The sequence below is a fragment of the Anarrhichthys ocellatus genome, unplaced genomic scaffold, assembly GCF_004355925.1.
Source record: "Anarrhichthys ocellatus isolate YVR2014 unplaced genomic scaffold, GSC_Weel_1.0 scaffold5, whole genome shotgun sequence".
Taxonomy (NCBI): Eukaryota; Metazoa; Chordata; class Actinopteri; order Perciformes; family Anarhichadidae; genus Anarrhichthys; species Anarrhichthys ocellatus.
The window spans coordinates 7,512,490-7,527,594 of record NW_022280035.1 but is presented as its reverse complement, the minus strand read 5'-3'; the positions used below and the strand labels follow the sequence as shown (position 1 = coordinate 7,527,594).

The window sequence follows — 15,105 nt, the reverse complement described above, 5'->3', positions numbered from 1 at the left end:
CTGCAATAAGTCATGAGAGTGAGATAAGCGTGTGTCTGGCGCTACTGCTGGCCCTGAGCAGACTGGGCTTCTGAGTGGACTACGACTTGCGCCGGAGCTCGGACTGGAAGACCCGGTGACAGCCATATTTCCAAACCTCCTATGTGACAGCGGGAAATGAGCGTTTATTTATACAGTCTTGCTGTGTTTGTCAAAATGTCCGTGAAGGAGCGTGGCTAGCTGTAAACATCATTAACCCAGCGGAGAGAGTCCCAGAGGAAACTGTCAGCTGTCCTGGATGAACGCGAGGAATAAAATCAACATGTACGCTGACACAGACAAAGACGCCGACTTGTGTAGACACACACACACACACACACACACACACACTAACACCCCAAAAACAAAACCATCAAACAAACGCATGACAGCTGAGATGAACAAACAACCATCTCCTGCTTTATCATTTGACTGAAAACTGGGCTTTAACTCTCATAAGGTTCATGGAGGAACAGAGGGTGTTTTATGAGTCTTTGACTTGTGTGTATAGTTTTTTTTCTTTCTGTGTCAATGCCGTGCACGCTGCCAGCTGGGGATTAGAGATCACACATACTCTACTGTCATGCTAATTGCATCGACAGATAATTGATTTTAGTATGGAAACAGCTGCCCCAGCAACCGTTCATGGTCACATGTCTGTATTACATCATAATTGTCATTTTAACTGCTCAGTGTTGGATCACAGCCCTGGTCCATGGCTATTGTATGTCATCATACACACCATATACCTCACCTGTCTGGCATATGCCTTTTAAGCCATGTAGCAATTCACAGTGATCTCTGGTACAATGTTTTGGAGCTGAGTAGATGAGTGTGTTTCCTGCTGCGCTTCCAGTGCCAACCCAGAGTAGCCTCATCCTCTCAGCCGGCGTGTGATTACAGAGCTAGACCAGGCTATATCATACAGTCCAAACAGTGGCAGGATAAATTGAAGGGATTACTTTGACTGACAGGATTCCCATCATCCTCCCTGCCTCCTTCAGAAACGCTTACATAACCGTTGAGGATTGTGTCTAGTGTCTGTTGTGTGAAATAACAGGTCTCATTGTCTAATGAGTAAATATAGTGTACATTTAGTTACCAATACCGATATTGGAAATACCTCCTCTACAGCCTAAAATGCTGGTATTGGTGAGTATGTGAGTCTATGAGCAATACGATATCATGCTATCATAAGATTTATAGCAATCATATCACATCCATACAGTAATGGTAGTATACAGCTGTTGAAAAAAAATAGCTGTGTAGATTTTTGTTCACCTCCTTTTCTCAAAATGTCTCTGCTTCTTCTCACTCCTCTTGCTCTCTGACCAGTCCCACCCCCTCCCCTCTCGACTGTGCCAGCCGGGCTGTGTAAAATTGCTCCAGATAATAGTGCACGTACAGTGCCAGCTTCTGGAGTTGTGGCTGCCACTGCGGCCGTAACGGCTTGTTACCCAGCTGGAGCTGGCTCCATGGCTCCCTCTCCTTCTCTCCTTCCCCTTTTCTTTATTTCTGCTCTCCCTGCTTTTCTTTCATTTTTCCATCTCTCTCTCTCGCACACTCAAACTGGGGGCCACTGTTTTGTCCTTTTCGCTCACTGTCACAGGTCATCATTCACAGTTTCTGTCTCAATTCCTCTCTTGCAGTATTGTATTGCTCGCCTTCCCCTTCTTTCTCTCTTCTCTCAATCCCTCCAGAGGTAGTCAGCTATGCTCCAGCCCGACTCTGATCCCAATGAGACGAATGATGAAGCAGGAGGGTGAGGATGTATGAGGCTAAAATGGAAGCCAATTTTTTCACACAACCTTCTTCCGTAGTCTGCCTGAACCAGCAATGTTTCACACACACACACACACACACTCCATGGAACGAGCCTTAATCTTACACAATTCAGCTAACTGGCAGCGCGGTTTGTTGGTTCTTCAACTGCTGATTTGGCATGATTATTGGAAAGCAGGTTGGGTCCATCGGTGTCTCATTCTGATTGGACAACTGCACACCAAAGTTCATAATCCACGCTTTGTTTAGCACAGTGCAGATGCAGGCAGATAACACCTCTGCAGGGAGAGACTGCTGATAAAGAAAGCAAATACATCAACACAAACGAGAGCACATAGACTGCACGCAATATGCTAAAGCTGGTGCACGCACAAACACATGCACACACAGGTCATGCTGTGGTCTGCCCTTGTTTGGGTTAACGTCATCTGTATCTTCTTGACTTGGCTGCCCCTCACCAAAGCTGGTCTTAAACTGTTCACATAAGTGAGTTATGTAATCCGAATGCAGCAAAGCCAGACGAACTGAGCTTCTCATTTATTTCATTCCAGTCTACTGCACACAGGATGCACAATTGCCTGCTCATTCAGACCAATGCCCCTATGGCTGTCCTTTGCACCTGCTACCTTCACCAGCCAAGTCCATTTGTCTGCTTCAACAACTCATAAATGCCGTGGTTACACTCTTCACTTTTGTCATTCGATCGTGCCGGGAGGACGCATCCAAGACGCTCCAAGAATTGTATCTTGTTCGCTTTGGGATTCGATCAGCCGGACCACGTGCCGCGGTGGCCTGGCTCTCATTCAGTTCAGATCTTAGTGAGATGTGGACGGCACGTGGCCACAACATAATTGTGAATAATTTATAGTAAATGAAATTAGCAGAGCTTTGTTAGCTGCTTTTCTTTGATAAAACAATCTCTTAATACTGTTGGGAGGACACGTAAGAAATAACGGATTTATAGGAAATAAAATGTTTTTCCACCGTTTTACAGCCACAGCTTTTTTTTTACCATGAAATATATCTATAAATATTATGTACACCTAACAGTGTAGTGCTGTCTGATAAAAAGAGATCACAGCCTCTTAGGCCTCTCTGATCAAATAACATAGAATATTATACAATTTACTTTGGATTACAGGAGATCAGATTGTGCAGGTCCCATGTGTCTGCGTATGTCCTGTCTTTAATAATTCATATGGACATGATTCATTTTCAAATTCACCAACCACAAAACACCACAGGTACTTCACCTTTTAATGTTGTACAATTGCATCCTTCCGCGTCCGACTTTCATTAAACCACTATATTGACTCTCAAAGTGACAGGATTGTACAGCGTCGGCAACACGCTTCAGGGATAGTTAAGGCCCTCCGATTTGATCAAATGTGTGTGTTGTCAATCAAAGAGCCCGATTCAGTATGTTAGCTGAGTGGAGCTATCTGATCCTGTGGCCTCCGCTGACATCCCGTTCTATTTATTTTCTTTCGCCCGCCGAGAATTCACTCTCTTCTCGCTGAGGCTCTTTACAATTTAGATTTATGGAAATACGTCGTAATAGAAAGCTGCTTTCACAGGATGACAGACAGCGATGATGAGGCGTGCAGCGCGTAGCTACTGGTAGTGGGACTGAGATCACGCCTCAGGATTCAACCTCCAATTTAATAAGAGAAGTACACGAAGGCTGTTTGTTGTGTCAGCGGAAACAAGGATTGGAGGGGGTGGGGGGGGGGAAGTGGGATAATTTATGAACGTCTATGTGTGCCCGTGTCTGTATGTGCACATGCCTTTGATTGTGGGTGTGGATACGTGCATGTCTGAGCTTGTAAAAGAGCGTGAGAGTGAATGTGTGTGTGTGTGTGTGTGTGTGTGTGTGTGTGTGTGTGTGTGTGTGTTTTGGAGGAGGCTGTGGGAGGGGAAACAAAAATCATTAGAATAACAATGACTTTGTAATCTCTCTCAGTGGATTTCATAGGTTTTGATAGCAGTGTGTGTGTTTGTTCAAACAGAGTTTGAAGTGTGTGAAGCGAGGGTGGGGGGTGCTCAGCAGAGAAGGGGTTAAAGGGAAAGATTATATGCACACGCCCTTGTTTGCATTCAGGGATAAGCAGCTACGCAGAGACTCGATTATTCTCGTGTCGTGATGGACTTTTTTATTTTTTTGTGGAACATTTCACAATTTTTTATTTGGGGTGTGTTTAAATGCACTTTCATATGAGTTAACTCTGAGAGGTTGATGCGTAATGAAGTACTGTGACTGCTTTCAATGGGTGCAATTCAGTGAAAGACAACCGAAGGCCTCGCTGCTGGCCTCTGAACTCAGAAGTCATGAGCAAGTGCACTGATATGGGTCACTAACAAATGGATGAAAAGTGTTCTGTTGCAGTACCTTTAGAGCTGATGCTTAATTGTGTACAAGTGCATATTATTAACCATGTTAATTAACCATGCACTAGTGAATTACAGCTCTTTTAGCAATAGCTCTAGCACACATCATGCCTTAAGATGGACAAAAACAAAACAGTTAAAAATCATTATGAGTAAGAATTAGCTACAGCAGTGAATGCACTACTCTGATTCCATGTCTCTGTGACTATTTCCTCTTTTTAATGTTGTTTGATTTAAAATTCTGTCCCGGAAAGGAAATATTAGGCATAATAAACCACCTCCAACAGGACAGCACAGGGAACCAGACAGTGAAATGATGGCAGTTACTGGAGGGATTTTGGTTTCTTATGGGTGTTACCCCCTACTTTGCTACTGTGCCATTTCCTTGTGGTGGCTGGAAGGATGGATGGATGCAGAATAGATGTGTTGAGTTTTCTTGGAGGCTGTTGGATAGAGCTGGCACTGGAGCAGAGAAATCCATTTCCTATTGAGACAAAAGAATGTATAAATATAACTCCAGCTCAACAACTCAAGATGCCAGCGAGTCCTCTCATTATCTCTGCTCTTGATAGCAGCAAAGCGAGAAGACTAATGGACTAACCTCTGCAGTTAATCGCTTTTTTATAGGCTCCTATATAAGAAGATTTCCCTTTAGGGGAGATTCAACTTTTTATTTTTACTGTGCAAATGGCCACGGCAAAATGTTTTAAAACCTTTTCTTGACTAGCTGGTTTGTTGATTTTTGTTCCAAGCTGTCTCTTTAATTTGTAGTGTATCACTTTTACTTAAGCATTAGGATTTCACGCTTTACATTAATGATTCAGGGAATAACACATTAATCCAAGGCATGAAATTACAATCTCCTATTTCAGTTTCCTATCCAACAACAATGGATTTCGCACCATGAACGGATTTTGGTTTATGTTCTTTATCTTTCGCAATACAATTGCTGTAAATATGAATTTAGGAGATCAAGCAAATTTGGCTGCGTTGTTAAGAAGCTTAGGATATAGGGACAAAAAAAGGAGAAGACCTGCTGCCTATTCCAGGGTGACAGAGGTTTAGAGCTGCTCCTGCTCCGGAGGCCACATCCTGAAGCCTGTTCTTTTCTGATTCAGTTTGCTGGCTGCTGCACTGCCCTCGGGCTGTTGTCTTCACAACCCTCAGTGATGGTTTGCATAGCTTATCATTTCACATTCATTTCATTCCTGGCCTCGCCTATTCCGTCCGCTGCTTCTCTGCATCTCTTCGTGAGATAAGCAGACACAATGCAGCTCCCTTTAACCGCAGTTGGCACGGCCGCTGTATCTTGCCCAGTGGCTGGGGGAAATCACCAGCATCCTGGCACAGGGACCCACACAACCAGAAACAGTGGGACCAGTTTGTTTAACAAGCGCTCAGAAGCAGCTGAGGGTGCGAAAGCAGTGTTTTGTGAGCCTGACTACTCATTACGAATGGGAAGTTTTGCGGGGGGGGGGGAAACCTGGCTTTTCTCCGAGCCATGATCACAGCTTGCGTGTGTGCCAGAATGCAAGAGCTTTTGGTCTCTCTTGACTCGAGGCTCTTCTTGAGCAAGTGTTGAACAATAATTAAATTAATCGTTGTTTTTTCCGGAGCTGATGATAGAAGTAGCTCAGAAGTGAACCATCTTTTTTCCCTCTCATCTCTGGCGAGAGTTGCACATGCGCAGTACCGATCACGTGCCAGAAAGTAACTGCAGGTAAAAATAAAAGCTTATGAGCTCAAGCACAAGTGGAATTTAAATTACCCAAGAAACAGGAGTTAAGTTGGGTGGCGGCAGAGGAGGTGGGCGAAACTCCAGATAAATTTACTTAAATAAAGATTAAACATGACACCTCTAACTCTGAACCCTGGTGTTAGAATGGAAATCTACTAACCATGATCTTGATATTTTAGTTTATTTTTGCCATTTTATACACTTTATCTATCTATCTATCTATCTATCTATCTATCTATCTATCTATCTATCTATCTATCTATCTATCTATCTATCTATCTATCTATATATATATATATATATACCACTTTTTTATATATAAAAGCGGTTGACGTCATGTCAGCCCATCTTCCTTCCTGCATCAGAACCAGCAATTGTTTGTGTTGTCAGAGATAGACAACTGTTCATTTTGTGTTTGAATATTGCTGATATTGCAATTAGTCAGTTGCTGTTAGATCCTTAGCACCATTGGCAAAGATGTTTCTCACATAACAGGAGCTAAATTTACAAAGCTGATGAGAGAAATTTGCAATTAAAAGCCAAAAATGCTGCCTTCGTTCTACCTTACCGGTAATTATATTCACTGCTAACTTAGTCATGCCCTCTTCTTTTTTCTAGGTCAGTAGGTAACTATGTTTTCAATGAATCATTCCTGGTTGCATTTATATGTTAATTTTCTTCTATATGGGTGATTCTGACTTCTCATAAACAACAGAAAGACATGGCTTTGAACTACAGAGCGCTAGTGGTGATCTGGTGTTGTTCTTATTCTTTTCAAGTTTACTCCTCAGCTGCACGGTACAGAGAAGTCTCTGTCAAGTGCAACAAAGAGGTGGTCATGCAATCAACTTAAACAAAGGCTCTTCATTCCCTCTGTTACTGACAGCAATATGAATGGATAACCTTTTGTTGAGTCTTTTATTTACACCATTCAGTCACTTTCTTCCTCCGCAGCTGTTGCCACAACATGAGGGAGCGATGCATACATTTCTTCCAACAACTGTGGAAGAGGAGAGAAATAAAAAAGACGAGGAAGAAAAGATGGATGGGAGTAAATGTTTTATACACACATGCGATTAAGAGGCGGGGGTGTAGCGAGAACTCTAAAGGGCAAAAGGCTGCGGGGCTTGAGGAAAAAGCTGGCTCAGCAGGAGGCTGATTATACCACCAAAGGGATCCACTTTGCACATCCAGCATGTACAAACCTAAACAAAGGAGCATGGCAGCATGCAGGCAGCTGAAAGTGAAGGTGGGGGTCTGACCCTTGCTGTTTTTTCAGAAGCAATGGCACTTTTATGACCATGCTAATAAAGTGCTTCTGGGACAGAGCACCTCCCACACCTCCGTCTGCTCACACGCCGAGAACAGCTTGACTGGGCCTTAGGACCTGTGTTTATGGACACATGGATCAATACACTCCCTAAGGGTCTATATTTAAGTCTGAGCTGAGTAGCGTACCCGTTGATCACAGGGGGGGGGGACCCCCAAGATGGCCATTACCAAATCTGGAACGAGGTTTATGAAAGGACAGACACGGTTCAGAGGGAGTCCCAAATCGGCTCTGCAAATCAAACCTGCCTCTAACACAGTCGCTGTAGTGGCCTGTAGTGGCCTGGGTGCGTAGGATCTCTATGTAATGCTCCTTATATAATGCTTCGGTTGCTTGTTAATTCAAGGCGCAGTCGCTGATTATTCCAGCCACATCCTTCACCGTTGATTCCCTGCGCCCTCACTGCTGGAAATGCAAATTTGGAGCATGACAAACGATGTAGGGCCATCTCTGACACGTTCGAGCCCCCTGGCGCCCCCGTGTCGCTCCCCAGCTTACCTCCTCCAGCTCCGCAGTAATTACCCTTGTTGAATTGCTACGCCTAATCATACTTGATTTTGGGATGCACTGCCATTGTCTCCACTTGTTAGCCCCTCACAGTGCTCGGTTCTGATAGAGTACACTGATAATACTATGAGAACGAGGCACACACACATACACATCCTGTATATTATACTGTTGGCTGGTGTTTTTATGAGGGAACTGTGTAATACGGTGATTCATTTAAAGATGATTGCAGTGCCGCCAGTGATTAATCCCTCTACAATCTGATCATGGCAGCAGAAGATGAATAGAATCAAATGATAAAAAAACAACAACAACAACAGCAACGTTTTGAAGAATAATCGTGAATAGGTTCAGATTCTGTAAAAGCCTTGTAAAGAGCAGAGAGCAAGGGGAGGGATGTGTGGAAGTGGCTCCCAATTTGTTCTCACTTTGTTCCAGTAATAAGATCCAGGCCTTCCTTTCCAATGGACGAGATAATTAACTCCCGGGGACAGACAGCACAGAGCTCGGTCTCGTAGTTTATGGCAGAGAGATCTCTGCAGCACAGGCTGAGCATGGTTGCATAAATTGCACACTTTGCCTGATGTATGTTTTCACAGATGGATATGGAAAGGGAACAAATGCTGGGGGCGTTGGTTGATCGGTTGTAGTCAGCGTAAGAAACGTGAGGGAGGGGGTAGAAATTAATTGAAGACGGAGCGAGCACAGGAGTTTCCGCTGTGTGCTTATGTTTGTGTTATTGTTTTAAAGTGTTATTGTTTTCATTTTATCAAAACTTAATTCATGTTTTCTGGTATGGTCACAAATATTACTGTCATAATGTTTTTGGAGCTCAGAATCATTGTAACAACATGCAAAATTATTATTATTTCCAATTTACTTTAAGTCTGCTGAGTCATTGCCAAGTGTCCAAGGCTTTGTGTGAGTCTGATGCAGTTTTGTTCTTAGAAACCGCTTGCTCAGTGTGTGTCAACGTGAGAGGTAGTATGAGTCAGGTCAGGCTCATTTCCGTTGGTGTCCTGCCCCCTTCAGCAACTCCTTTGGAATGTGCACCATGATGGTTTCCGCTCATTGTGTCTTTAAACCTCCACTTCTCTTCTCCGCAGCTCATCGCCTCACTGACGAAGAACTTTGACCTTTTCAAACAGTGAAAGCTCTTTTATTAATAAGAGGCTTTTCCATTTAGTCAGACGTGTTTCCTTTTGTAGGATGTGTTAGTCATAATGTGATATCTAAAATCGTTTTATTTCTTGTTTTCTTTTCCAGAAACATGTGAAGACCCTTGCAGAGATTTGACCTGCAAGTTAGCCTTCAACAACAGAAAGGCGAAGGTCCCTTCCATTCTTCGCCTCGTTCGTTCTCTCTGCTTCCTTTGCCGTTTCCTTGCAGGCCCATCAAACATGGCGGGCCGGCGGGCTACACGCAGGACTTTATCGCCTGACCCTAAAGTAGGAGCTATGGCTACTCTGCTAAGCTTTTGGCTCTTAGCGGCCCCTGCCTTGTGCAGTGGGCAGACATTCACTAGTTTCCACCCTGAACGCCGGGACTGGGCGTTCAACCACCTGACGGTTCACCAGACCACGGGGGCATTGTATATCGGAGCAGTCAACCGTGTGTACAAGCTCTCAGGCAACCTGACCCTCCTCGTTTCCCATGATACAGGCCCAGAGGATGACAACAAGGCCTGCTACCCCCCTCTGATTGTCCAGCCCTGTTCTGAGCCCCTTGTCTCGACCAACAATGTCAACAAGCTTCTCCTCATTGATTATTCCCAAAATCGGTTGCTGGCCTGTGGCAGCCTCTACCAGGGTGTCTGCAAACTCCTCAGATTGGATGACCTCTTTATCTTAGTGGAGCCCTCCCACAAGAAGGAGCACTACCTCTCCAGTGTCAACCAGACTGGGACTATGTACGGGGTCATTGTGCCTTCACAGGGCCAGGATGGCACACTATTTATTGGCACAGCAGTAGACGGAAAACAGGACTACTTTCCCACCATCTCCAGTCGAAAGCTGCCCCGTGATCCAGAGTCTTCTGCGATGCTAGACTATGAATTGCACACTGACTTTGTGTCCTCCCTCATCAAGATACCATCAGACACACTGGCACTGGTCTCCCACTTTGACATCTATTATGTTTACGGCTTTGCCAGTGGCAGCTTTGTTTACTTCCTGACTGTGCAGCCCGAGACGCCAGAGAACAGCATGTCATCAAGCGGATCCACCAATGACCTCTTCTACACTTCTCGCATTGTCCGCCTCTGCAAAGACGATCGCAAGTTTCACTCCTATGTCTCTCTGCCTATTGGCTGTGTGAAGAACGGCGTTGAGTACCGGCTGCTGCAGGCCGCCTACCTCGGCAAGCCAGGCCGCATTCTCGCTGTCTCGCTCAACATCAGCGCCCAAGATGACGTGCTCTTCACCATCTTCTCCAAGGGCCAGAAGCAGTTCCATCGCCCACCGGATGACTCGGCGCTCTGCGTCTTCACCATCCGAGACATCAACGCACGTATCAAGGAGCGCCTGCAGTCCTGCTACCAGGGAGAAGGAAACCTGGAGCTCAACTGGCTGCTTGGGAAAGATGTGCAGTGCACCAAAGCGGTGAGTGTTCATGTTCATACATGCACACATATACAGATGTACTCTACACACAGAATGCACCTCTTACATATTCACAATATGGAAATGATAATGACTGAAATATGAGTCTTCCATGTGGTGACAATAGGGACATTTCTATTACAGTACACATTATCAACGCTCCAAGGCTGCTCTTAGAGGGAAATGTAAATTCTTATTTACATAGGTCATTTTCAGTTCATTCATTTTTGGCAGGGTGGCTTAAAGAGACATGCGCTAAAATAGAGCGTTTCAAACAGAGGGTGAATACATATTATATATATTCAGACAGACAAAAAAAACCCTGTATTTTCTGAACATTAAAGCATATACATGTTCTAGTAGAGACCGAAACTACAAGCATGAACCTGAAAATTAAGGTCAAGCTTTAAGGTGAAGCAGAATCTGATAAGCAGTAGAGGATAATACATGCAATTGTCCAACAACATCTGCATCTTGTTTCCTTCCTTAAAATAAGATAGTGAACATTTAGGGAATGACCGACACTTCTCAATGAGCCTAGAGAGCACAGTGTTCAAAGTTTTGAGGGCGTATGCTGTTGTGAAAATAAACACAGCAATCATGAGGAAATGCTATTGACTGCCTTGCACAGCATACCCTCTGTTATCAAATGATTCTCACACTACATGTAATTATGCCAAATTGTTTTGCAGCTCCGATATCAGAGAACATGCACTTTCAAGTATATTTCAATGAGAGATATTCATGAACGAGGGCCGATTTATTTTTCTTGACAACCATCAAAGTGATGATCTCCTCGAGCACAATACAAATAAACACACTTCCACCCCGGGGGTGGGTGGGATCACACACCAGCCTATTTCTTCGGAAACCCCCAATTATCTTGTACTACATGTATCTGCTGCATGTTGTCAAGCAGAATTACGTTTCTTGATTTTCCTTCATTCCCAGGGGGATACAGTCCTCTGTGCTTTCATTCTGTAATTGCTATTAGGAATTTAAGATGATTCAGACTTAATGACTACTGTAGCTCAGTGTAAGTAAGTAAGTGTAACTAGTCCGTTACTGTGTGTGGGTGTGTTTGGGGAGGGGGGCTTTAGCGTAGGTCTTAATGTATTTTTAAGGTTTAATGATGTCCCTAACCTCACTATGATGAGAGCCACTGATCAGCTTCCTTTGTTGCTAATCCCCCCAGGTCACTCAATTGACCAATCTTATTAAAATCAGTACATTCCCTATTAGCACAATGTCAGAGGTGATTGTAAAGAGGAGGGGGACATTATCTCAAACAGGAGCTTTGAGTTTTATTAGCTCGACTGAGAAGGCCACAGAAGAGGTGGGAAGACGGCGAGTAGGAGGAAGAAGGAGAGATGGTGTATAGTGATGACAATGCTGAGGTTGGGAGGCTTTCTATCTGTGGGAGCTCAAATTTGAACCTTTTTTCAGTTTCCCAGAAGAGTCCCTGATCATCTCAGTGTGCTCTAAAAGGTGCCAGCCGTTACCTGGAAAACACAGAAATAGATCAGGAGTGTTGGTGATTTGACTAGTACATTGATGTTATAGTGACGGCACACGTAGTGGGACCGAAAAGTGCGCAGCTCGACGGGAAGAGAGCCGGCTCAGCTCCGGAGACAGGTGGCTGGCTAATTGGCTCGATAGCTTTTACTTCTCCAGCCTGGTGGGGAGTGAGACAGTTAGTCCCATTGCTGCTGCTGGCCACCAGCCCGCTGTTCAGCTCATTGTGTAGCATTGTAACCAGTGTAGCAATAAAGCGTCACAGAATTAGCAAGCTAAATCCACCATACTTTAATGCTACACTGGTTACCGAAACGAGCCGAACAAAGTCACTCATCTGGCCGATAGAAATGTGCTTCCCTACACTGTAACAAGAGTGTGCGGATTAAGCTGTAAGCATTAACTCCACTGCTAGTTTGAGTCGTTACTGCAAAACCTCACCTCGGTGAGGCCGTATGTCGGTTTAGTTTATATTGTAGCTAGCCTGGTCATAATGGCAACTGCTCACATTAAAATGGCCGCCATGCTTACCATCCTGCTACATTAATTTGAATGGAATTGTCTCTATACTTCTGTTCTTTTCCTTTGCCTGCAAGGCTGCACCTCCCACTCCATTATTTAGGCATGCACTGCCAATAGCTTTCTGCACTCCTTTCACACTATACACCACAAGCTTTGCGAGAGGAAGATCTGAAAGGCAGTCTTTAAGACCATGTCCTTTTGCTCAATGAGCAGCCAATAAATCCATATGGATAATGTAGATAGATGTCAATTGATGAGGAACTCTTGAAGCCTATGCAAATTATATTTAACAACCAGATATGTCAGCCAAGCAAACATGTTTAGTCTGCTTTCTGTTAAAAGCCCCCAACTCACTGTGGCTGCTTTAAAGTGCATGTTTCACATCTTGTATTTCTTAAATAAACATGTTCCCGATGCTCACTGTGCGGTATTTTTAGAGCGCCTGTGTCTCAGGCGCATCAAACTATGAGGTGAATCAAGGTTGGACCAACTCGAGAGATTTTATTTATTGTTTTTGTTAGTTTGTTCTGTACCTCGCTTGGTTTCTGACACACATGCCGTCCCGGTGCCTTTCCTCTGGTCCATTGCTTACAGCAGGTATAGCCAGTGAGCTGAAAGCAGAGAACCTTAATTACATCCCCAGCCCTCATTCCCGTCTTGCGGACATTTCACTGTGTGCACGCTTACATGCAGGCTGAGGCTGGGGCTGGGAATGGAACTGAGGCTGAGCCAGGGGATTCAGACATAACAGCCAATCAAAGATTTATCACTCAGCCGTCCAGCCTTCTGCCATCTGGTGGCTCACACCAACTCTGTAGTCACTCCCAAGGAGGACAGCCATGATAGGATTCTTTCAGTATCAAGCTGTCTGTGTGTGTGTGTGTCTGTGTGTGTGTGTGTGTGTCTCTCTCTGACTAACACTATCATCCTGTCCTGCTTTTGCTCATGCCCCACCAACACATTAACCTCTCATGAGAGCAAAGGGGAGGGAAAATCTGAGAGCAGATATCCCGTCACATGTAATTCATCCTTCATTCAGATTCCACCAAATGAAACGTCTTGTGTCATTGTTTACAAGATTATGCAGTCAAATGTTGAAGCAGACCAAACTGTTTTCTCAGCATAGATTAAATATTATACTGTATTGCGAGTTGTTCGATAAGGATTAATCGCACAGGGCTACAGTCTATTTTGGTCTCACCACAGCTCTGCTAAAGATAACCAACGTAATCTGTATGAAACAGTCTGAGACGTGGCAAATCTACATTTCTTCACTGCTTGTGAGATTTGTGATAAGGCAGAGGGAAACAGAAAAAGAATCAGCAGGAAGGTGTACAAGAAAACTCAACCACGTGCAATCCATGGGGATCAGGCTTGGCAGCCAAGTCTGCTAAGCGTACATCATCTAAACAATCTAGATATAATCAGAACCAAATGGTCTTGTTCCCAAAAGACCATATGTGGAATAGCTGCATGCATTTGAGGCGGCAGCTATTGATAAGCCGAAGTCTGGAACTCACAGCTGTTTCACAAGATAGATGCTTGCTTTCCCATCTGATTCTTTCTGTGTGTCCATGTCTAATCGGTATATGTTTAAAACAAGCTTTAAACAATTATATACAGCACATTTTACTTTAGAACTATAACAGAAAAAAATGAGGTAAGCTTAGATGTTTTTTTTTCTCCAATTTGAATACTGCAGTGGTGTACCCCCTAGCACTCTGTGCTATTTTGAGCAAAGGAAATACAAGGAAATGCCATACAGTTTGGGGGGCGTGACAACAGACCGGAGGCGATTGTTCCCTGTCAGCATTATTGCCTTTGCTCCACTCATGAAAATCTGCGTAGTACTGAAAGGTTTTACAGCCATGGTGTGTAGTGAGAGGCTGAGCTGCCTCCCATAGTGGGAAATGTCACTCAACATAGTCTGCTTATACCACTGTGACACTGTGACAGGGACGAAGACGAGATGGAGACATACAGTAGTGGCAGATAGAGAATTAATGAGTTGGGGTTGAAGGGAGGGGGATATATATATATATATATATATATTTCTAAGGGAGAATGAGATGGAATTTGTGTGCAAGCTACTATAGGATGTATACATGGGAGGCGTGCTGGGCCTGAGCCCGCCTGGCCATCTCCCTTTACTCCACATGGCACTTTGAGGCCACTGCCACTCAGACTTTCTCAGCTGACCTGATTCAACACCAGAACGACCGCTGTCTTGCTCCTCGTTCACCAGCTCCTCATATCTTCAGGGTGGAGTCAAGTCGTGGCTCTACAAAATTCGTGTAAGATATACAGTACAGTCACGCCCAGAACTTAATGAGACTTTATGGCAGTGATTCTCTTCTAATGAATGGGTAAATACAGTTTATTGCAGCCTCTTCGCTTAGATGCCTATCTCATGGTTGCACAGTCATCACGTAGTGTGTTTGCCGGTGCGCATAGTTATCATGCAGCATGTGTTTTCCTGCAGAGGTGTGATGATAGGCCAGGGTAATGAGCCACAGTGAGAGCAAGGTGGAGTTCAGTCAGGCGGAGCTGAGGCATGTCTGCCAAGTGGAACAGAAAGGCAAGCGTTTGTCTGGCTGGGAGACTTAGCTGCACACCTCCACCTCGCTCTGACCTCCCTCCCGCTTTCTCTCATGCTCACCCCTCTCACCTTCCTCATCTCCATCTCAGACACTCTCTGACACTGC

General features: G+C 44.5%; 1 protein-coding gene across 2 annotated transcripts in view; it reads left to right on the top strand.

The window, feature by feature from the left end:
- The window catches only part of plxna2 (plexin A2), a 176,971-nt gene that overhangs the window by 15,601 nt on the left and 146,265 nt on the right, over positions 1–15,105 (top strand). For both annotated transcript variants that reach the window (XM_031844680.1, XM_031844681.1), the window contains exon 2: positions 9,030–10,363. In XM_031844680.1, coding sequence (XP_031700540.1) covers positions 9,030–10,363 — 1,334 coding nt within the window. The remainder of the gene's footprint in view (positions 1–9,029; positions 10,364–15,105) is intronic.